We start from the raw sequence: 25993 nt of genomic DNA, 5'->3' as shown, positions 1-25993 counted from the left end.
GGAGACATATTTGTTGTTAACATGACATATTTTATGAAAATATTTTCTTATGACAATTATCTACAGAGAGGGAGAAATAATAGGATTACTTGGCCAGGAGAAATTTATCAAGACAATTTTATAATGCTGACAAAGGGAATAAAAACTAGGGCAGAATAACATCCCATTAGCCTTGGCTTGTACAGAGGGAATAACGTTTAGGTCTCCGGCAATGTCTTTTCTGTCTCTTTCTCATGCACGATACTATTGCTTATATATTATGTGAGGCAATGTTGTTTCAGTTCTCGAGTGGGTAAAAAGACGAATACATATTTAAATTCGTCTCCAATAAGGAACAGTAGCACTATAAGTGAACTCATCTCAACTCAACTCACCTTAGTTCATTGCGTAAAACATGTAAACAAGCTTATAACAAATACAATGTCGAGGCATGGAATTAAGCAGCATCAAACAGTTTTTAGAAGAAAAAGCGAACAATTGTATTGTGGATAAATAGAGAATAACTATTAGTTTTTAAACATGTTTGCATAGCAAATAAACTTTTGACAGCTAATGAAGAGATTTGTATGTGTGATCAGATAATAAATGAACAAACGTTTGTTTATAAACATATAGTTATATATTTGAGTCTTGAATCCGAATATTTTTGGCATATTCAAAGATTCATCCCAAATATGCTTTATCTCACATTTAATTCCGATCAAATAACGGAGGCTAAAGTACATGCCCTATGTTTTAGGGGAGATAACAATGCTTTACTTTATATGTAAGTAATTGTCTTTCAGCATAACATTCGGTTCTTGTTTTTTATATATAAATAAGACTTATTTAAAGCAAAATTCGTGTTTAGAGTTATTGAACATTCTCTTATACCAATAAATGAAAAGAAAATTATTCTTCTATAATTTAGTCTAGTTGGTATATAAGAGAATACTGAATACTGAAAATAAAACAATAACTGATCGTAAATCGGAGACATTTTCTGGGAAAATCTGTCCAGATTTAACAAGGTTGGCAAAAGGACACGGAATCTGGCAATTAGCCACACAGGGATCACCTTCTGAACAAATTCATAGAGGAATATTGATTGTATCAAACATTGTCCTAGATAGCATTATTTATATAAAATAACGACAGAAACAAGTCCAGTAGTCGAAAGTTTAAACGTGTACACATATAACGGAACGGTTCTCACGAGGATATATTAAATACATGCGGTTTGTGATATGTAACAAATAAAACAAAAATAAACTTTTTAATTTTGCTAATGAAGTTTTTAATATTTAGCATGAAAAACAGAAACACTATACCAACCTTTACACCTTTTAACTATATAAGACTTAGAAAAAAAATAGAGCGCGAAACAGCTCTAGTGAATAACAAAATAAACTTCCATGAAAACAAATGGCATCTGCTGAATAACTACTTAAATGCATAAATACCTCCTATCTATTCTCTCTTTTCGATCTACCCTTTTCTCATATTATCTTCTATCTTTTATTTAAACACTTAAGTATTAAAAGATTAAATAACTGCTACCTGCTCTTGCAGTCACCTTTATAGACAATTTTGTACAATATGTTCTTGCATGTGATACCACTCATACATCAATACTTAAAACACAAATATTATGTAATACAAATATTAAGTATTCTATATTAATGTCTCAATGATATGTATTTATATATTTGCAATGTGGTGTGTTGTATAATATTTGTTAATATTGAATAAAAAAAAATACATCATAGAGTTCTGTTTTATGTAAACTATTCTACATTATAGCATATGCTCAATAAGCATATCTAGGCAATCTTATTCCCTATGCTTGTTCCTATCAGTTTGACATAATGAACTATCGCCTATGAAAACGTGATTAAATATCGCTGTGATGGTCAGGTCCGTGGCTTTTTTTCTATCGAAACAGTAGAACCTGAAGTGACATATGCCTAACAGCAGACAGTTTGTCGAATAGGTGATGACATTATGCATGATAAAAGTCACAGGTGAAGAGGAAATGGTAGGTGTCCTCAATTTCACCACATTGACAATTCGGGCTATACCTGGTAGATACTGTTTTAAGAAAACACGTGCTCATTTAGTTTAATAGAATGCATCCGCCGCCTTGCATGTGCGACACTCAATTTGCGTTCACTTTCATAGAAGAAATGATGAACTGATTGTTTATTTAAGTTAAGATTGTACTTAAAGGAGAGCAAGGATGCAGAGGAACGAACAGTTTCCGGGATATAATATATTGAATGTAAAAATGCATAATTTGAATACAACTCCTATAAAAAAAGACTTTTGGTAAATCCCAAAATAAAAGCATACTACATAACGTATTTACCTTTGTGTATAAGACTGTTTTAGCTAAAGTGACACTCATATTCAAAATCAATACATACACATGTATTACAAATACAGTTTTTAAGTGGTAAACCTTCACTATAAATAATTCACTTATGGAACATATTAATTACTGATAACAAGATTGGAACCGTATATTTAATAGCTGAAAACGTAAAAACATTTAATAATTGGTGAATGCTAAAAAAAGTACTGTGCTTTACCATCGTATCATAAGGTGAACTATCGTGTTTTCTGCATCTTTCTTTAAAATTAAACTCGGTCTCCTTCATAAAAATCATTGTTTTCGACATGCATTCATCGTTTTTGGCTTATTAAGTAAATGTATTAATTGTGGTAAATCTTATTTGAAAGTAAGAGTGCATCTTGAAGAATTAGAAAATGTTTAACTATTAGTTATTGTTCTTTAACCTGTCATATTTACAAATTGCACTTTTATCATAAGTATTGTATAATATAGAGACAATTGTTAAGTTTCACCGATTGGAATAATTAAATGTATTTATTAGATTCTAATTTGATATTGTGTATGAATGACCTTTCGAATAAAATATTGATTTTTACGTGTGCATTAACACCAATACATACATATGACAATAAATGCCATAGAAAAAGTGCTCAAATGCTAATGACCAATCTTACAGTATTTATGCATAGATTACAATTTTTACAATTTACCGGTCATTTTAACCTTTTTCATTATTTATGTTGTATGTTAACTGATTAAAACGAAATCAACTTTATTCTGTTCTATTCTGTTCTATTCGTAAAGTAACAATAAAGTCAGGCTTCCGAGTAATTACCCAGTAATTTGTTAATTCACTTCTTTGTATTACAGGATATATGACCGAGTGTCTTTTCTCTTTCATCTGTTTTCAATAAAAGAGGTTTAATGGAGCCATTATATTTCCAACTTCTGTGTTATTAAAATATGTTTCGATTTTGCGGGATTTACATTGTAGTCGATAATCAGGATGTTACAAAATCCCATCTTCATGAAATTGTGATTAATGTATGTAGAAAATTTGAGCATAGCAAACAACATAGTTCGTAAAAATATATCATGTGTTCAAGGTTCTATATTTATTTTAACAGTGCTGAAGAGACACATTTGTTAGATGTTAACCAAACGTGTTAAAGGCTCCATAAAAATAAAGCAATAGTTAAAACATATCCATCTTACAAAACGAGAGGTGTCTCCATCAAGCGTCCCTATTGATGGATTAATTTAAACATGTAAACAAAGCGCTAGACAAACTCTGCTTTTAAACAATGAGATAAAAGCTTTAAACATCTCAACAAAAGATAAAAGTTTCTGAAGGAAAGACCCAGCACATTGATTTGTCTGTATTCGTAATAAACACAATAAACATCAATCATGTATGTGTCCATGTTTAAAAACATCCTAATATCGTGTGCACATTAATCATTCACTTAAATCACCAGACATGGGGGAGAATAAAGAAGTTTATTAGATTCCCGTCGACTTTTCTTACAGGAGAATGGATTTGTAGGTAACGAGGAGATTCCGTGAATTCCATTACCCAGTCTTTGTTCTCACATGGATCACTAATGAATTCTGAATTAGGAACTCCTTAAGAGCATGGTATCCCAATCGCGTCTTGCAGTGCTAGCGTCTGTCCTAGACACGCAATGGACGTCGGGGTTAGTCTTTCTCTGTTTGGTCTTTGTAGAAGTTTACAAAATGGGAATTTCTTTGGTAGTTTTATTCTTCCTAACAAAAATAATTTTCAAATATATAAAAAACAAAACACAGTCCCTTAAAGAGTATCCAATATCCGAAATTGAAATTTGAAACAATATAAGCCCTACTGTTTTCGCAGCTTTATGATCATGAATTGTCATGAAGAGAAAATAAAAGTTTTAGCGAAATCCTTGCAAACAGTATGTTGTGGTGTAAAGTTTCTGCCAGCTGTAATTAGAGCCTCAGAAATGATTACTTCTGAATCTTTGGGAGAAATTGTCTTTCACACAGTCTTGATTGTTCCAGATCTGGATCTCTATTCATTCAATATTGGAAAATTGGAAAAGTCTACAAAAGGGTTAATCGTTTCATCCATATATGCAGTACTCGAAGTATTTCATGCAAGTATGTTATAATTGTCCATGTGCTTCAAAATGTACCCGTATATGTATATTGATCTATCTAAGAGACCTTTGACACCATAACTAGTATTAAGTTCATTGCAATACAGGATAACTTATTAATTAATACTGACATAATACTGACACAAACAAGATTAAGCACCGATATGTGAGTTCCTAAAACACCTATATATGAGTTCCTAAAACAACTATATGTGAGTTCCTAGAACACCTATATGTGAGTTCCTAAAAAACCTATATGTGAGTTCCTAAAACACCTATATGTGAGTTCCTAAAACACCTATATGTAAGGTCCTTAAACACCTATATGTGAGTTCCTAAAACACCTATATGTAAGTTCCTAAAACACCTATATGTAAGTTCCTAAACACCTATATGAGAGTTCCTAAAACACCTATATGTAAGTTCCTAAAACACCTATATGTAAGTTCCTTTAACACCTATATGTGAGTTCCTAAAACACCTATATGTAAGTTCCTAAAACACCTATATGTAAGTTCCTAAAACACCTATATGTGAGTTCCTGAAAACACCTGTATGTGAGTTCCTAAACACCTATATGTGAGTGTCTCAAAACACCTATATGTGTGTTCCTAAAACAACTATATGTGGATTCCTAAAAGCAAGTACCTATAAATTCCTTAAACCACATATATTTGAGCTCCTAAAAGCACCTATCTTTGAGCTCCTAAAACACCTATCTGTGTGTTCATAAAAACAAATAGCTTTAAGCTTCTATGAAACACTAAAAACACATGACGTTGAGCTTCTAAAACACATATCTATAAATTCCTTAAAACACATATCGATAAATGCCTTAATACACATATCTATAAAATCCTTAAAACACATATCGATAAATGCCTTAAAACACATATCTACAAATTCCTTAAAACAAATATCGATAAATGCCTTAAAACACATATCTATAAATTCCTTAAAACACATATCGATAAACGCTTTAAAACACATATCTATAAATTCCTTAAAACACATATCGATAAATGCCTTAAAACACATATCTATAAATTCCTTAAAACAAATATCGATATATGGCTTAAAACACATATCGATAAATGCCTTTTAACACATATCGATAAATGCCTTAAAACCCAATATATATATGAGTTCGTTAAAATACCTTTAAAATTAAATTAAAATACCTCAAATTGCCTCAAGCGACCGAAATGGCTAGTAAATTATAATTAGATCCTCCTATAAATTATTTACTTATAATAAACATTCGTATATTTAGATAATAGATATGTAGTGTGTTGTTTGTAGAGTTTGTGCTGTAGTTCCATGTTTCTGGTTGGTGATTGTTTGCTTTTTTGTTCTATGTCATTGACGTTGACCCTGTGCCATTAAACGTGGTTTATGTTTAAACTTTCGACTACTGGACTTGTTTCTGTAGTTTTTCATATGAATATCCAATCGAAACTACAGTGACAAGCTATGTGGCCAAAATTTTAATAGAGGCCCTATTTACATCACGTTCAATAACTCTTATTGCATTCACGGCATTTTCGTCTAAAAAATAAATATTTGTCGTACACATGATATATTTCATGAAATATTTTCTCATCACGATTATCTGCACACAGAGAAATTATAGGATTACTTGGCCATTAACGGAAAACTTTCTTATGAGAAATGCGAACAGACAATTTCATAGTGCCGACAAAAGGAACACTAGCCGAGGCAGTTAAGAGCACACACAGGACTACATCCCATTAGCCGGTACAGATGTATAGCCGTCTAGGTCTCCAACTATTTCTTCATTCCTCTTTCCTATGAACGGTGCTATTGCTAAGATACTATGCGAAGCAATGTACCTTCAATTCTCGAGTGGGTTAAACGACGAATACAGATCAATTTCCTTGTGTCTTTGACAATTTTAATTTTCCACTTAAGTCAGGAGTTGATCAGTTTTCAAAAAGTTTAAATGTGCTGACAAAAAAAGCAATTGTTCTTCCAACTTTATAAACTGTGAACAATCTGTCTTATTTCATAAAAAATGTTTTTAGTACAATTGTGCTTTCAAACTCTCCTCAAATAAGGACAAGTGATTCTGCAATATGTTTTTTTTATTTATATTTAAATAATTGCCTTACAACATTTAACAATTTATTTCATGTTCTCCTTAGATTAAGCAATGTAATTGGTATTTAGATTTCTATGAAATTCTCTCCTTCCGGAAATATTCATTCAATATTTTATTGGGATTCATAATAAAGAGAAGACTGAAATTAAAACAATAACAGGTCGTAAATCGGAGACATTTTCCGGGGAAACATGTCCGGATTTAACAAGGTTGGTAGGGGGACACGGAATATGGCAATCAGCCACACGGGGATCAACTTCTTAATACACGCAAAGAGGAATATTGATTGTATCAAACCACTGTCCTAGAATTTTATATCTCAACAAAAAAAGAGGAACAGTTATCGAAAGGGGTTATTATGGCAGCATTTTTTTTGTTTCATGTTAGCTTCCTCACATTATAACACATGCTATAAGGATGTATTGGCAATCTAAGTCGTTATAGACAATGGAAACTTTATATGCTCTATACGTCCACCCTGACAATGAAGTTGGTCTTTGGTTGAAACAATATTTATTGAATACAAGTTCTTAAGCAAGGACATAAATTATATAAATGATAAGTTAGGATTGAGGAGAAAGCTTAGGGCTAATATATTATATTTCTATCCTTAAATTGGTCTTTCACGCGACAGATTGTCGTAATAAGATTAGTTTTTCTGCCAAATTATTTCAAATCAAACAATGAACAACCAATCGTAGGTTAAAGCTAGAAGGTACCAAGCCGTATTCAAATATAATAGGTTAGGGTACTTTATGGCTCTAACCCCACTAAAATTACAGATCGGACACGAATCGTTAGCCCACACGCGCAGCCGTCTGTCTGCAATATAGCAAGGCAATGCTTTTAAATTGTTTCGTCGTAGAATCAGCACAATGAGATAAATGTTTGAACATCTCAACACAAAGAAAAATACTCAACACATTGATTTGTCTGCATTCCTAACAAACCCAATAAACATCAATTAAGTAGTTATGTTTTCAAACTCTCTAATATCTTTTATCTATCAAAGATTATCTTTTTTCACCAGACATCAGGGAGCATAAAGAAGTTTATCAGATTTCCGATGACCTTTCTTACATGGAAAAAGATCCGTAGTGAACGAGAGGATTCAGTGAAGCATTATTCTAGCATTCAAAGATTCCTACAGAGCATGGTATCCCAATGCCTTCTTGCAGTGTCTATGATAGTCGTGTAATTGACGTCGGGATCTTTTTCTCGCTGTTCATTTTTTTAGTCGTTTAGTTGGTGTTGCCAAGATTAAATAAATCTTTCATAAAATCACCGTCTTGCAATAATCATAAAAAAACAAGAGTCACTTTCACACAAAGTCCTCCCTCACAGCTTTTGGGTAATTCTCATGCAGAAAACGTAACAGTGTTTGGTTAAAACATGTGTGTACGTGCGTGCGTGCGTGCGTGTGTGTGTATGTGCGTGTGTTTCACTGAGAAATATCAATCTAATTAAAATTGAAAAACTGTCATTTTCAAACCGTATGTTTCGACGTAGAGTTTCTGAGAGCTGTCATTAGAGCCTCGTAAATGACAACTTTTTCGCCTTTTTTTCAGAAATTGTCTTTCACACTGTATGAATCTTATTCTGATCCGTACGTCGATTTATTCAATATTAGAAGATTTGCTTGGTTTACCAAAATGTTTCACGACTGTTTTTCTTACAATTTAGGCGGCAGACCAACTGGCTTAAGTAGCGCAAATCGAAATCAGGCATCGTTAGAGCTACTTTTTTGACATGGCACTTTAAAATTAATGCACGGGGGTTACATAATGTGACGTATCGTGTGGTCTAAAATAGTATGGATTATTATAAAGACCACTTTAATTAAATACGTTCATAAGATGGCAACGTAAATGTGAATTTAAAAGCAAGACAAAGAATCTTAGATAAATCTTGGTGAGGAACTAAGGGGAATAGATAATTATAGATAATTATCCAGAAAATGGAAATGTGTGTTACTACAAATAGTCAAAACGTTATCAGTCAATATCGGGCTTCATATAACTAACTTGACATTAGCAATTAACTTGCTAGATGAAAGCTATGTTCATATAGCCTAGTACATATATGTTTATCAGTTACTAAGAAAAGGTAATGACGGGCACGTATCGGTTACAGTTTGGGGCCACTCAAATTATGTTTGGGGTTCGCTTTTGAATGCCTGTGAACAGACTTGTAAAAAAACGTAAATTCATGCTTGTCGCGCCTACAAACATTCCCAACACTTTTAGCGCTTTCATCAGTATATGTTGTTATTCCATTTCGCCGCAGGCCGTGGTAGACCGCTCTAATTGCTGTACATGGTAATAATTGGACGCTAAATTATATGGTGTTTTTTGGGCGTTCGTCAGAATCAATATCCGTAGAATGAATGAACAGAAACTTTGAAAACTCCTCGATTGCTATTGTCTGTCTGTCTGTCTGTCTGTCTGCTGTTGGCCCAAAAAATACAAACACCAAGTACATGCTACATTTTAAAAATGACACTAGTTTAAAAAGTAAGCCTTTGTTGAAAAATAGACTGACTGAAAATATACTATATAAAGGTAATTTTGGTGCATTCTTCAAAATAGATCTCCAAATGAATGAACATAACTTTTGAAAAATCCTTGATTGTCATTGGCCCACAGCAAAATACAAGCACCAAGCAATATTAAGCAATTTCTTCGTTATATAGAATCACTGCAACTTTAACAAAAAAGAAACGTGTACGGAATACAGCAAAGCAAAATGTATGTATATTAAAGTGCACTGATTTTTCTAGTTTATGTTATCGCAAACATATATATAAAATACAATTGTTGCACTCATAATGAACAAACTTATCGTCAAACACACAACTCTGGCGGGGAAGTCAACATGGTAATGTTCCATTTCCCTATTTAACTTGTATCTATTCTGTTCTCAGGAACCGATGCCTGTACTTTATCATAAACATTTCATATGCAGACGTGCTTGTCAACTGTATGTCAATAGACCTCGGATTTCTCTATATTTTCTTTATTTATCATTATTCTGAAGATGAGTTTACTTAGACAAGGCCCAAATATCACAAAAATACTCAAGACAAATTTCAATCTCAGTCTCAGCTCATTCTAACAAATAAAGGCATAGTAAGATCCAAAATCTTACATTGGTTTTACTTTTTTTTAGAAACATATTTTCTCATAGGATTTGTTGATAAAAACTTTGTTGTTGTTGTTTCAAAGTAAACTTATGTGTATTTAAGTAATTGTTAAGAATAACATGGGTTGTACTCTTTTTTAATGTTGAAGAATCATTTTATTTGGAATCTTGACCAACATGAGAGAATGCTCTTTTGAACGATGTCAAAACATATCCGAATTTTAATGACGTTTGATGTTAAGTGGTAAAATGAGTCGAGTCTGAGGTTGTGATTTGACTTAAGTATGTTGGTGATATTGAGGCCAGAATTTATGGGAAGAAATTGTAAGTGTTTAAACGGAACAAAAGATATTAACAATGCTGTCCATAGCAGTTAACCATTCATTTGTGGTGTTTGTTTTCACTTTGCTCCCAACTTGTTTTTTGTCAGTAGCCATAAATTAATAATAAGAAAGCATTTATAAAATAAAGTTGCGCACTGATTGCCTCCTTATGTGGCATTATATTTTGCAAAAATGAACATACCATTTTTACCTCTGCGAACTTGTCGTTACAATTCTCATTCCATAATCTACCTCTCCGTGCTCCATTTGCCCTGTTTGCTAAGTTGATTTTTTAACGCATTGTTTGCTAAGCAATTAAGTCGGCAGCCGGGTATTAAATTTGAAAGAATTCCGCTAAGGCCGCGTCCCGAGAAAAGGGCCATGTTATCTGTGATGTAAGAATATCTATCTCCGAAGGTGTTATACATGTATTTTCAAAGAAAAGAAAAATTTGCAAATGCCAAAACACATGTTGTTGCTCAGCAAGAAAAACTTAGATTTACCAATTGATTGTCAATTGAAACTGTTTGATAATACTGTTGCACCAATTGTGTTATATGATTGTGAAGTGTGGGATTTCGGAGACCTTAGCACAATTGAAAAAATACAAACTTATTGTATGGTGCATATTTTAAAGTTAAAGAAAGCAACACCTCATGTTATGCTGTATGGTGACCTAGGTAGATTCCCTCTCCGTATTGTTATTAAGAAACGGATTAAAGATTCTGGTATAAACTTACTCACAATAGCTACAATTTATCTTCGATATTCTATAAACTACTTTATAATGAGTCAATTAAAAATAGTAGGCATTATCTGTGGTTAGACAATGTTAAGAATATTTTTGATAAATGTGGACTTAGTTTTATATGGCAAAACTAGTACTTTGACGGTACAAATTTGAATATTTGTTAAATCTTGTTGAAAAATCGCTAAATGATCAATACAAGCAATCTTGGAACAGTACTGTAAATAAGTCTCAAAAGTGTTACAGTTATAAGATCCACAAACGGATCAGAAGTTTGAAGATTTTTAAAGTTCAATTCCAAAAATGTTTATCCAGCCTCTCATAAATTTCAGACTTTGCAATAATTATTTGCCCGTTGAGAAATGACCGAAAACGTACTTTATGTAACTTAAATGACATTGGCGAAGAATTTCATTACATTCTTAAATGTTCCACTTTGCAAATGAAATATTTACCAGCAATTCAAAAAAATGATGTCAATATAATATCCTTCCGTAGGATAATGTGTGAGAAAAATTGTGAAAAGCTAATACTCACAAGCAAATTCATATCTTTTGTATTTAAGGTATTAGCCGCGTAATACACACTTTTTTAAAAGCTTTAACCGACAACATAGTTATAATCACGGTACACTATGGGACTTTTATCCAAATCTTGAAGATTTTTACCGTGAATTAAAAAAGTTATTTATGTTTCATTACACCCACCCCCAAACTCCAAGGGCTACAAAGAGCGACAAGTAAATATTTTGTCTATATTTGAATTTTTTTCGCATTATCAGAGATTATGAAATAAACACAACAGTTTCTGTTAAAATAAACTTCAGTTAACAGAAAACTAAAGTTCAAACGAACACATTATTGATACACATGGAAAAAAATCATTTTGATTGATCTTATGATTCTTCGGAACAGAGCAGTTTTTCGATGTTTGAAAATATATAGCAGTTTTATAAAATTCATAAAAAATAGTTAACTATAAGGCAAGCTGCTAAAATCATTTTAGATATTATCAATGATGTCTATTGAACAATTTAAAAGACAATTTATGATAGTTTACCGTCCAGTTTTGAAGAAAATATACATAATGTCATGTTACCATACATTTTTATAGCTAATAAAATGCTTAAAAATCAACCTTTTTCTTGTAAAAATTTATAAAGCTTAATTGGACTTATTCATAAAATGTACTCTTTCAAATAAATGAATTTTACTTATGATAATAACTCAGACTACAGAGTTTAAAACAAATGAGTGTACTTTTAAACTAAAATATGTGAAGAAACAAGAACAATAAGTGGGCTCGCCCCTCCAAAAATATCAGAGTGAAAGTTCTCAACTAATGTTTTTTTTTAAATATTATAACATGTAAACAATCTCTGTGGGTAATTTGATGTATATCTATTTTATTTTGTCATTGGTATTCTAACAATTTTTTTTTTCACAATAATTCTTCACTCTTCAACATTTGAAGTTTGGTCTGTTCCCATGCTTTGTACTTGTAGTGTGTGCACAGATGATAACTACTCAATGCTGAGTCAATGCTGATTTGGTTTTCATGCACCTTCAGGTACTTTACCCATCAAGAATGTTTAGTGCTGTAAAGGAAAAAAGTTGTACTTTAAAGCCTTTCTAACTAATTAGTATAGATAATTATACTGCCATACATTTACAAAATAAAATATAAACAGTTTAATATTTCTCGACATTATTTTAAAAAAACAACAACAAACTGATACATATATGTATATATATAAAGAAAATTATTAAATTTATCAATAAAAATCATCATCATCATCATCATCATCATCATCACCATCACCACCACCATCACCATCACCACCACCACCACCACCACCACCACCACCACCATCACCACCACCACCACCACCACCACCACCACTTGATTATTGAATACAGTAGGTTTATAAAAACAAAAACCAAGTCAAATATGTTTTATATGAAATACTCACATCATCTCGATCAGATGCGACTGCCTTGTGGATGGACATGGCTGTCAAATCCGCTCTCAAGGATCCAACATAGTATTTAATGCAGGCTGGAATTCTTCATAACCCAGTGTTGTTCACTAAGTAATATTCAGTCATTTTCCTGCCTGGAAGAAATTAGACTTCTGATTATCAACCAGCAGAAACTACCACCGTAAAATACAAATGCACAAGTATTATACATTCTGCACTAATATCTGTTTTAGCCAAGAGTAAGGGTTGGTAGGCACAAATGTGTAGTTGTTGTGTATATGGTTGATAATGATTCACAACAGTATGGGATTTTAACGAGACCTACACCAAGCCAATGAATGTCAATAGTGTCCTAGCAGATGCGGCTTCAAATATGCATTTTGTAAACAAATAACGGGTATGTACATGTATTGTGGTATTTTAGAAATAGGTCACGTACCAAAACACATCATTTTTAAACAAAATTTTAAGTCTAATATTTTTCTAAGATAAAACAATCAATTTAAAGATTACATCCTCATATCATATCTTAAACATAAGTTATGTACATACATGTAAGTACATATAAAAATATGTAACATGTACATAAGTACATGTAAAATATGAACATGCTGTCTAAACATTTAGCTAATAAAAATGATTTAAGAATTCCAAAGATGAATTAAAAAACAAACGTTTTTGAACACATCAACATACAAAACTGCTCAAGGATACTTACATTCTGAGCCCTTTGATACGAATATCCCAGTTCCATGCCGATTGTTGACAATTCGTTTTTTCGAGAGAAAATCTTCTCTTACTCTTATTTCACTTATAATCCATGTTTTACTGTAATGACTGAAATTGTTGGATGTACCGTAATCAACTGTCAGCGTGTACTTTTAGTGTTTATTTATTTTAAACGTATATTCATGAGAAAAACATCACAATGTTTCCAAATCCTACGATGTAGAAATTCCATTATTGACCTATGAATAGCCGGGAAATACCTTCTGTTTCAGAAAATAGCAACATCCGGTACAAGCTGAATACGCCCGATGTTCGTCGCGATCTGTTACGGCGAGTGGCGATATATGTCGATGTTACTCGATGTTTCACGAGTTGTATTACATGGCTAATACCTTAAAACATTGCGGAACCCACCTGGCAATATAACCTAGAATTTTAAAGATGAGTATTTCGGCTATAATTAGTTATGGTTAATTGTTCCTTGTGTCAAATTCAAATATAGTATGCTTTAACATCTGATCCAAAAAAACTGGTTCATTAGATTTTATATTATAGTTATACTATATTATAATATAATGTCTACCTTTATTCGCATGTATAATGTGTTGAGCGTAATAAAAGAAAGAAAATACTCAAAATATTAATTCGAAAAAGAGATCGTACGATACGACATTGACAAGATAGCCACATTGTGCATCCAAAGAAAATCGTTTGTGTAGAAAACAAATTTAACACACTAAATTGGTAAGTATAAAATATAGAATTTATAAGGACTTCTCAGAAATTATGTTAATAAATGATCTCTTACAAAATCCAATAATGATAAATAATACTGTGTGAGCATAAAATACCCATATTTTCTAAACATTTAATGCAAATTTAACAATATATTTGAAAGGCAAAACTGGGCTAAAACAAGTCTTTCCTGTACATTAGTATAATGTCTGCCTTAAGACAATGAACGCGTGAGAATTGATCGGTCCTATAAAGACAAGATACCTTCATCTCGATCGTGCTGTCTCGTATACCAACATTAGCGTCGCCATAAAGAATAAAATTTGTGATGAACAGCTTAGGAATATTTCAAAATTATTCTAAACATTCGTTATCAGGCACTTTCGTTGACATCTTGCATATTTTATGGCATGTAAAAGGATAACTGGAGCCGTAGATTTAAGAAAATATGGAGGAACTTGTTAGTGAGCTATTCAAGTCATTATTTTGAATACATACGGTAGACATAACTTATTCAGTCTTGGTGTTTGCATTTTTGATGGTCCAAAGGGGGGTTATAAGCTTATTTATACTCGTACTCGGACAAGGCCCATTCGGCGAGTGCTCCGATGAAATTGTTAGTGGTTTTAGGTTTTTGGAGAATAGTGCACAAACATAATGTAACCCAGGTTAAAGTTACCCTTGTTCTTTAACGTGCACCAGTGTAACGCACTGCCACACCGGACCCCATCACGTCTCTCCCGGACGACGATAACTATTTAAGTGATGCGGCGGGTAATCGGAGCTGCTATCTGTAGAATGACAGTCAAGTGTGTTACCACTAGAGCACGGATGCGCCACAGTATGGGCCAAAACATATAGAGTATATTTCCACCAAGGCCTACTTGTTAAACTAGTGTCAATAGCAAAAGAAAGCCGACCGAGGTACGCCCGCTCTTTTTCCTGTAGGTCGCCAAAATTAAACTCCTACAAATATATGCAAACGAAATGGATACTAAATATATATTAATCAGCGTGTTTGGCATTCGTTTTTACCAAAAACAATGATTAAATACAATACATTTATGACGTGAAGATATCCTATTTTATAGGTATATTTGTAGGATTTTTTAACTGGCCGTATACGTGTATTTCTTTAAATATTACTGTAAATTATGTTTGTTCTTTTTTAAGAATCTGAATCTTATTTTAAATTCCTGGTATGTTAAAACGCAAGGCCTATTTGTCACAACGCCATTTTTGAGTACAATTGGTGCGAAAACAGGATAACCAAATATTGACACTATCTAAATACATAATACAATAACAGCAACATGCACAATCGCAGATAATATAACTAAAACCTGGTTTAAACGCACACAGACCAAGGTCATACATACACTCAACGAGAGACACGTTAAAAGACAAGAAACACAGGGACAGTCGCGCAATAAGACGAATGTTGCACGTCAGGCTATGTCCGAAATCTCAGAATACCACTAACAATTCCAACAATGAAAAACACCAATACCCCATAAACAGGGGCGGATTCAGGTTTTGCCACCGTTAGGGGGATCGTTAATAAGGGACAAACCTTTTGACCTAAGCCCCTCCACAGAGCCCAAATTTAAATAATTCAAAGTGTTGGTAGGTGGGTTTCTGATACTCTCCCATACATTTTTTTTTAACAATTTCTACTCTGAAATGGTGCATTTAGTGCGTATTTTATTTCTTTTTTCTCCTATATTGAAATATAAAGTGAAGTAAACATGGACGATTATATGGTGGGCACCCTCTTGATCTCCTTGTGATATAAACGATATTCCACATAATGATTGCACTAATTTTATAAACACAACAATTACATCAAATATTAAAATTTAATCATTTTAAGTATTTTACGATAATTGATTGAAAATTTTATCAAAAAATAGTTGTTTATTTTTTTACGTAATAGTAACATAGTCTGTCCTGTTAATAGTAGAGGACGATTTCATATTAGTTGAAATTGCCTTTATTTTGTCTAGCATTTTTTAGAATTACCAGTATAATAGAGACGTTCACCATAAAGCAGTCTCCCGTGTACAAATTCAATTAGTACCGAAACAGTATATCATTAACAATAATTTTAGCGTTATTATTTGTCATCAGTGAGAAACAAAAGCGACGAGTATTGCATGTCATGTTAATGTGTGAAGATAGTGCACACGCTGATCAACTTATTATTCCCTGCTGTATCTCCACATGATTATTTAACACATGGTCATGGTGATAGTATAACACATAAACAGACACACAAAAATTAAGTTGTACAGTAGAGAGCATAATACAAAAAGAAAGAAATCAACAATATACAATAATAAGACAGTCAAGTTAAAAACCATTTATACTTCATTATAACAGTATATTTAAGAAACCGTTAAAGTTCCATGGTAGATTTTCCTAATACCATTGCAAATTTGATAAATTGTACAGTATTTAATCATAAACTAGTTGAGGTTCTTAGAAATACATATTTTAACATATTTATAGAAGGCCAGGTGGTGTGGCCTTAGTATATTTGTCTCAATCTTTTGTCGAGTGTACAACATGACATGATACTCGTCCTCTATCATATATGAAGAACAAAATTTACATATTCTATCAGCTCTAGCAATACCAGAACACCTACCAATTTTAATTAAAAGGTTATGTGCTGATAATCTAAAACAGGTCATATATTTTCTTAATCTATCATTTTTAATTATTTGTACAAGAAAACTTTCAAATTCAGTTTACAATTCATTGAAAATTATATCATATAAAGAAGCATTCACATCTTGAATAAACTGGCCACGAATGCTATATTTAAGTAAAGGAAGATAATTTATATTTATATCAATTTTTTGTCTTAAATTAATAATGGATGTTTTTCTCTTTAACATTAACATTCAAATCATTATATACCACATTAATTGGTGAATTTACAGTTTTCATAATTTCTAACAAACTTTAACAGAACGTTCTTTGCATAAAATGAATAAAGGAAATCTGCCAAGATCACCATATACAACAGATTAAATGATAAAGATGAAATAATAGTTCGGAAAAAATCCAATTGCTACTACAAACTCGACATGTTATTACAACACAACCTTACATTAAACGTAACACTGCTTTTTTCTAAACCACAGTGTTCTACAAAGCCCTTATTGTTTTCCTAACAGTGTGACAGGGCCGTAGGGAATTGACTACAAGACCCTTCAGTCCTCTCCAAATACCGTAATTATTTGATAAGACTAGATTCTCAGATGGGGGTCGATAAGAACAGAGTTCTATACATATATCAATTCAACATGAGATGATGTTATGAGATATGTAAAGTGTAAAATAAGATTTTACCTAAGGGAATCCTTCCTTGATATAAATACGCACACTTCCAACAAAGCACGAACGCCAGGGAGACATTCAGTAGTTTGAACGAATACATATTGTGGTAATATTAATACGTCAACAATTAATGGCACTAGTTCTTCCGGCAATAAAATCCGACACACTGAGCGCTTCCAGTAATTCTTGTAAAATTAAGTTCAAATTCTATTAAAGCACAACGCACTGAACCATGCACTCTTAAATTTTCAATTACATAAAATCGAGAGAGATGGAGAGTAATGCGTGATGCCTCCGCCACGACCAAGGCAATATCCTCGTAGCGCAATGTCACTTACTCTAATGATCTGTCACTAGTTGCACGTTGCTCGCTATGGAGTAAAATACCGTGCTATTACTACTGCTCACATTCTTTTCCCAATGATCTGCCAATTTCTCCGCTGAAATTCTCCAACACCGCAATGGATAAGTGTTAAATTAATAAGAGGCAAATCAGTTCTAGCTGTCTGACTGAATAACGTCGCCAACGACGGGCAGACGGGGCTACTGTTTACTGATGGAAAATAACTTAAGTAAATCTAGCCCCAAAACTAGTCAGCAAATTAGAAGAGGAATTAAAGAGACACACAGCAACAGCATCGCCGTTTATATGGGTTTTCTTAAAATTACAGAATCAATATAATTTCGGGCGACCTTCTGAGAAATAGATGGATATTCAATATGTGTAGTACTAGGTCTGAGAGCCGTAATTTAGATAACAGCACTTATTGTGGCCGTGATCCTGCTAATATGACAAGGGAACGCCAATGTCTTGAAAACAAACCAGCTTTTATTCTTGTCTTTTCTTACTGAATGGACTTGTGATGAAAGCAAGCGGAGACAATGGATTTTGTCTGGGATATGTACTTTTAACTGTTTTACAGACATTTTTTCTAGTTTCACCCCATTTCTTCTACCATGCATACATGCATCTGCATCCGTGCCTCTTTTTTCCCATTAACTAGCATTCTCAAGTACCGATGTGCGTCGACTTTACGAGCATACTGCATAACAACAAAATTTCCCTATGAAATTTGAATTTCAACTTGGCATAACTAAACGTTTACAACTAACTTGCGAGTTCTACCCATATTATGATTCAGCATAGACATTCCAAATAATTTCAATTTTGTAATAACTTAATCAAGGATTCTATGGTTGTTTATATTAGTGTTTTATTGTTTACACGTAATCTGTATTGTTGTTATGATATTGATTGAAACAATGGCATGTCTACACTTTTAACAAGCGCCTTGTAATTGTTCAAAACAATCGCTATTGATAGTTTTATGTCTACGTCAACTTTTATCCACAACGCCTGCAAGCTAATTACTTCGCCGAGAAACTGAATCTGGATAATCATGTCGAGCAAGATTAATAACTATGCACTGTTTTCATTCAAATTGAAGCCCATTTTGACAATTGCAAGATTCACAAACCATTATCTCTATTCTCATGTATTCGTTTATAACTTGCAGCCTTTGTCTTAAACATAAACGTACTTTTTATAAGATATGTCCATAATTTTAACATTTTAACAGAATGTATAGTTGTTATGTGTCATTGAGCATTATACAATTTATGTTTAAATGGTCTCATTCGATGGCCGATGTTAGTCAACCAAGACATACTGCTAGTGAAATGATTTGGTGCATACATTAAAAAACCAAACAGTGGTGTAAATAAGAGTTACCTACCTCTTACCAACTGTGTCGTGGATTCGAACACCACAAGCGTCACGAGCGTTTACCTAGCCTTTCAAAACAGATGCCAGTTTGAAGCTAACAAACACCAGTTGTGATATTTGTTCACTTACAGCCGTCCTCATACTCGAGCTTAGTTAAATTAGTGCAACTGAATTGCTAACACCCGTGTTTATCTGATAATGATCCATTCTTAAAACAATATTTTAAAAGGGTTTTGCAAGTCGGACCATCTTTGTCGACATTGTAGTTATTAACGTTCGTGTCCTTACGGATCATTAAATATGACTTTGACATGTGCTTATAAATATGTTCCGAAGCATATGTGGTTTGTCTGGTGATTTCTATGTGGTATGTCTTGGTTGTTTTGTGCGTTCTTTGTCTCTCGTTTAGTCTTAGGTTTTAGTTTGACTTTGAATGTGTGCTATTAAAACGGCTCATCGAACATTGTTTGGCTACTGGATTTGTCACTGTGGTTCTCGTGGTATTATAAGTATTTTTGTCTGAAATGATACTACAGAGACAAATGTAATACGTTCTGGAAAAGGGGTCTTTTGGAATCCCAATACTCAGCCAAAGTATGACAACGGACAGCCTCCATTTTGTTTGATGCTATGGTAGGTGGAGAACAGTCAACGCCCCTTAGGTGAACCCAGTAAAACAGTAGTATTAATCCTTTTTATAACTCCAAAGCCATATGATTGCAAAAAAGGTGGCAACATATGCATGACCTGGTAGGTTACTGTTCTGCCTTCAGATCCACATGAGCTGATAGGTAACGAGTGTTCAGACCCATTGGAGCTTGCAGAATACGAGTCTGCTTTCAGACCGACTGGAGATGGGAGGTTACGGGTCTGCTTTATGACTGACTGGAACTGGCAGTATACGAGTCTACTTTCAGACCGACTGCAGGTGGTAATAAGTCTGTCTTGAGACCCACTGAAGCTGGCAGGTTACGAGTCTGCATTCAGACCCACTGGAGATGGAATGTTACGAGTCTGCCCTCAGACCCTATGGAGCCAGAAAGTAACGAGTATGCCTTTAGGCCCACTGGAGCTGGCAGGATACGAGTTTGCATTCATACCCACTGCAGCTGGCAGGATATGAGTCTGCCTTCAGTCCCACCTGAGCTGGAAGGTTACGAGTCTGCCTTCAGACCCACCTGAGCTGGCAGGATATGAGTCTGCCTTCATACCCAACTGAGCTGGAAGGTTACGAGTATTCCTTCAGACACACATTCTGTCGGTGCAGAATCCGTTTAAAATAAAACGTTCGTTAAAGCCATTTGACATCAAAGAAATTATTTTGGTTTTCTTATAATGGCCCTATTTTATCGCTGATGTCTAATGTAGTTAAGCGAATGGGGCAATAAAAATCAACATTCGTCATTCCGGATTATCAAATTGTCGTCTGTAAAGTTTCCAGACTACTTAGATGTTTTATGAAGACCGAAGAGAGGTCCTGGAGAAGGCTGAACAATAACACTGTCAGAGTTCGGTTGTAGTAGGTCTCTTTTGATTCGATAATATTTTTATAACTTAACCATTCATCATAGACAGCGATCTAATTGCTGAGGCCTGGGCCATAATTTTGGTCGCTCAAAAATAAAATTGTTAGGACTTCAAGGTTTCTTCAAGTATGCATTTATTAAGCAGCTAGCAGCAGCTTTTTCCATTTAAAGTTGCTAATGTTTTACGTTTACATTATTATTATTATTATTATTATTATTATTATTATTATTATTATTATTAATTATTATTATTATTATTATTATTATTATTATTATTATTATTATTATTTTAAGTCTGTTTACCATTCGATTGGGTTTTTAAGGGACTTTTGTTTATCATGATAATCGTCCTTACGTTATTTAATGTTTTCAAATGAATGAATAGTTCTATAAGAACACACACAATTTATGTTTCGTTCCGCGGATTTACCGCTCCAATTTGTTTTGGAAAATGTAAAAAAATAAATAATTGTGCGCCCGCTACTATATTTTAATCGCCAGGCAGATTTTGGTTAAAATATTTTTTAAAGGTTGAAGAAATAATCATTTATATTTCTTCTACGCTAGTTTAAGTGTTTTGTAAAAAGGAAAGTAACCAATGCGTGGTATTTTATACTGTATCTCGATCGGTTTAGCCTTTGTTCCAAAAAGTCCAATCAAAATTGCTGCTTCCGGTATAAACACTATGGCTCAATTTTTTGAAATTTAATTTATTTTTTTACAATAAATGTGTTTTGACCATGCTGGAAGTCATTGTTCATCGTCTCATGCACTAAAGGATCCACTAAAGGATCATCAATTGAATCAATAATTATGCAATTAAACATGTGTATCTGACACTGGAAGCTATAATATTGGGTTATTAGAGATTCTTTTTGGATGGAAATCCGAATTATGAACAATGACTCAATTATGTATTATTTGGCTCAAGTCAAAATACAACTGACCAGAATTTTACCGTATGACGTCGATGCTGAAAAAAGACAGCTTCACTTAACAGGAACATGGTTAATTGTTTAGTCCAAATTCATGTATCAAAGTCATGTTTGAGCAAATTCTGACAAAACAACAGTTTCAAATAAATATATTTTTTCATAAATAGAGATATTAATATGGATAGACCAGAAAATAGGTAAGACTAACGTAAGTTTATCACCTAAATTTTCATTTTATTATACAGCCTAATCGGGCATTTTTAAAACTTCTCACTGACCATAAATGAATTCTGAACATACCCTGTCATTTCGATAAGCAAATGCAATTGCATTTACTGTGATATTCAAAACGAAAAAAAGTCAAGAAAATTAAATGTTTATGGAGTCTGACATTTGATGATGCCAGTGTAAAATATGATTTTTTAAACATCCCAAATTAGTCCTAATGAATGTCTAAATACAGTTGCAAATGATGTTAAAGTGATTCAGGTACATTTATATGTAAATGTATGTGAAAGTCTTTTAAAACTTTCTCCTAAAAACAGCGTTCTTTTTTATTATAAGTGATAGTCATACTTAAAATATGTTCTAATTAAAACTAGAAATTTGGTTTATCAATACATTGTGTGTACTAAAAACGGATGAATAAATAGTATGTATCAGGACATTTTCCCAATGTCCTTTAAGGGTTCAGTTCAAGATTGCATTTAAATGGGCTTGAAGGCAATTTTATAGAACAATCTCTCCTATTTATATTGATTATAAGAAAAAAAATTCGCTCTTCGCTCGCTTCGGTTTTTATGAAAACTGACAAAATTGTAATTTTTTTTGCTCGCTCTCTCCATTTATTTCTGGAAAATCCGAGGACCGAAACAATAATTTGGTGTGTCCTAAAGGTTAAGATTTTAAAGAAACAAAAAACGTTGTTAAATTTTGTAATGATTGTTTACATATTCCAGACGTCTTATACGTCGACGGCCACTTAGTGAAACCTTTGTAAAAAGTGTCTTACTGATATTGGCGATCGAATGGGAATTGTCTTTATCAGGATATTGTGTAGAAGGTTTTCGATGACAAATAATTGGATTTTTTTTTTTTCAAAATAAGAAATTCTTTTATTTTTTTCGAAAATAGCTAAAACATCGAAACGGCTGATACAGGGGTACGAAAAATCAGAAGAAAAAATAGGGTTCGACTAAGAAGCTAAAAGAATGCGCATAAACGTCGTGTAATTTAACAGTTCTATCGGTAAGTTCTATCGGTTTTCTGTCTAATTTGATATTGCCCTGATGTCTGACTTTGTTACAAGTAGGGTCAATGAAAACATACAATTTTCATCCTCGATAAACAAATCGTCGTCTGTGAAAAAAATCCAGACTGGTTGAAGGTCTTGTTTTATCAAGATTGAAGAGGTCCTAGCAAAGGCTGAAGACAACACTGTCTAACTCAGTTGAGTTCAATATCTGTTTGTTTGATTATGCCTTTATACATTCATCAAAGACAACTAGCAAACTGCTGAGACTAGGTAGTCAAATCTGGATCAGATAGATCAATGTACCACCAAGCAAATTGATGTTTTGTTCCGCGAATTTACTGCAAGTAATATTTCAAATATGTGAATTATTTTTTTAAAAAACAATTTTGCGACCGCACCTACATTTTCACCTATAGCAGTTTTTAGGTGGCTTTTTTAAATTGATTCTTTTCAATCGATTAGATTTTACCAAAGCAATGACTTCCTTTACCCTTTTATAGTTTAGTTTTGTTAAAGGAAGTAGCCGATGTGTTGAGTTTTATAGAATGAGAAAACCAAATAAGCATTGGTGTAAATCATTTCCAACGAAGATGGCGGCTTCCGGTAAACATTTTCAAATTCAAAACTTGTTTTCCCACTTTAAAGAAACTTTTGATATTTTCTTTCAAGAGACCAAAGTTAGAATAAGACATTAAATAAATGCTTTTAACAAACACTGTTACATGACCAAACAACACGCATTTCCAACGCATAACAAAATGTTATGGCTCCAATGAGTGCCCGCCATGTGACTTTTGCTTATTTATTTGTTTCGATGCATGTGTGGTTTGTCTGGTGATTTGGATGTGCTATGTCTGTGGTTGTGTGTACGTGCTTTATCTCTTATTAAACGTGAGTTGAACTTTGAATGTGTGCCTTTTAGCAGGGCCATCTTTAATTGTTTGACTATTGGATTTGTCACTGTAGTTTTCGTGATAATATAAGTATTTTTGTCTGAAATGAAACTACAGAGACAAATGTAATACGTTAAAGGGGTCTTTGGAGGTCGCAAAACTCAGCCACGGTATAACCACGGAGAGCTACGATTTGATCGATGCTTTGGTAGGTGCACAACCGTAAACGCCCCTAGCGAACCCAGTAAAACACTAGTATTAATATTTTTTACAGTTTCAAAACGTTGGGGAAAATACGCATGACCTGGTTGGTAACCGTTCTGCCTACAGACCCACGGGAGTTGGTAGGTAACGAGTCTGCCTTCAGACCCACTGGAGCTGGTAAGTTACGCGTCTGCCTTCAGATCTACTGGAGCTGGTAGAATTTGAGTTAACCTTCAGTCCCACTGGAGCTGGTAGAATATGAGTTAACCTCCAGTCCCACTTGAGCTGGTAGGTTACGAGTCTGCCTTCATACCCACCGGACCTGATGCACATGTAGGTTACGTGTTTGCCTTTAGATCCACTGGAGGTGGTAGGTTACGAGTCTGCCTTCATACCCACCGGTGTACATGTTGATAACGTGTTTGCCTTTAGATACTGTGGAGCTGGTAGCTTACGAGTCTGCATTCAGGCCCACTGGAGCTGGTGTACATGCAGGCTACGTGCTTGCCTTTAGATCCACTGGAGCTGGAAGGTTACGAGTCTGCATTCAGGTCCACTGGAGCTGGTGCACATGTAGGTTACGTGTTTGCCTTTAGATCCACTGGAGCTGGAAGGTTACGAGTCTGCATTCAGGCCCACTGGAGCTGGTGCACATGTAGGTTACGTGTTTGCCTTTAGATCCACTGGAGCTGGAAGGTTACGAGTCTGCATTCATACCCACCGGAGCTTGTGTACATATAGGTTACGTGTTTGTCTTTAGATACTGTGGAGCTGGTAGGTTACGAGTCTGCATTCAGGCCCACCGGACCTGATGCACATGTAGGTTACGAGTCTGCATTCATACCCACCGGAGCTGGTGCACATGTAGATTACGTGTTTGCCTTTAGAAACTGTGGAGCTGGTAGGTTACGAGTCTGCATTCAGGCCCACTGGAGCTGGTGCCCATGCAGGCTACGTGCTTGCCTTTAGATCCACTGGAGCCTTCCAGGGTTCGAATAGGCCTTCAGGCACACATCCAGTCGGTGCAGATCCGTTGAAAATAAACAGTTCGTTAACGCCATTTCATGTTAAAGGAATTGTTTTGGTTTCTGGTAAAATTAATATTTGCCCTATTTATCACTATTTATCACTGATGTCTGATGTAGTTACACAAAGGGGCAATGAAACAATACGTTCGTCATTACGGATTAACAAATTGTCGTCTGTGAAATTTCCAGACTACTTACATGTTTTATCAAGACCTAAGAGATGTCATGGAGCAGCTTTAACAACAAAACTGTCAGAGTTCGGTTGTTATTGGTCTCTTTTGATTCGATAATGTTTTTTAACTTAACCATTCATCATAGACAGCGACCCATTTGCTAAGCCATAACTATGACCGCTCAAATATAAACTTGTCATGACATTGACTTCCAGGTTTCCTTTATTATGCATTTAGTAATGAGCTAGGTGTGTGTGTTAAGCTCCATTTAAATGTTTGCTAATGTTCTACGTTTATTTGAATTCCGCGTGTGTTTTTTTTCTGAAATGCAAATTGCAAAGTATTTATATTATCATGTTTTATTATTATTATTATTATTATCATATTATTATTATTATTATTATTATTATTATTATTATTATTATTATTATTATTATTATTGTTCTAAATACAGCATTCGGATACGGTTCGGTGTATAGGTATAGACCAGTACAATTTTTCTATCATTCCATAAGCCATCTAATATTTAATCTATATTCAATATGAATATTTGATTGAATCTTAGAATCTGTCAAAAACAAACAAACTTGATTCTTCATCATGAGTTTTTTTCAGGTCAACCGACAATTTCAATAAAATATTTTTACTTA

The 25993-nt window shown here is 33.7% G+C and overlaps 1 protein-coding gene across 1 annotated transcript in view; it reads right to left on the bottom strand.

The window, feature by feature from the left end:
* LOC128226268 (glutamate receptor 2-like) overlaps window positions 1–17951 on the bottom strand; it is a 94123-nt gene extending 76172 nt beyond the window's left edge. The window contains exon 1 of the mRNA XM_052936150.1: window positions 17616–17951. Coding sequence (XP_052792110.1) covers window positions 17616–17703 — 88 coding nt within the window. The 5' untranslated portion in view covers window positions 17704–17951. The remainder of the gene's footprint in view (window positions 1–17615) is intronic.
* Between the last annotated feature and the right edge of the window lie 8042 nt (window positions 17952–25993).

This window comes from Mya arenaria, chromosome 3, assembly GCF_026914265.1.
Source record: "Mya arenaria isolate MELC-2E11 chromosome 3, ASM2691426v1".
NCBI lineage: Eukaryota > Metazoa > Mollusca > Bivalvia > Myida > Myidae > Mya > Mya arenaria.
The sequence above is the reverse complement of the archived record's forward strand: the minus strand, read 5'-3'. Positions and strand labels throughout refer to the sequence as shown.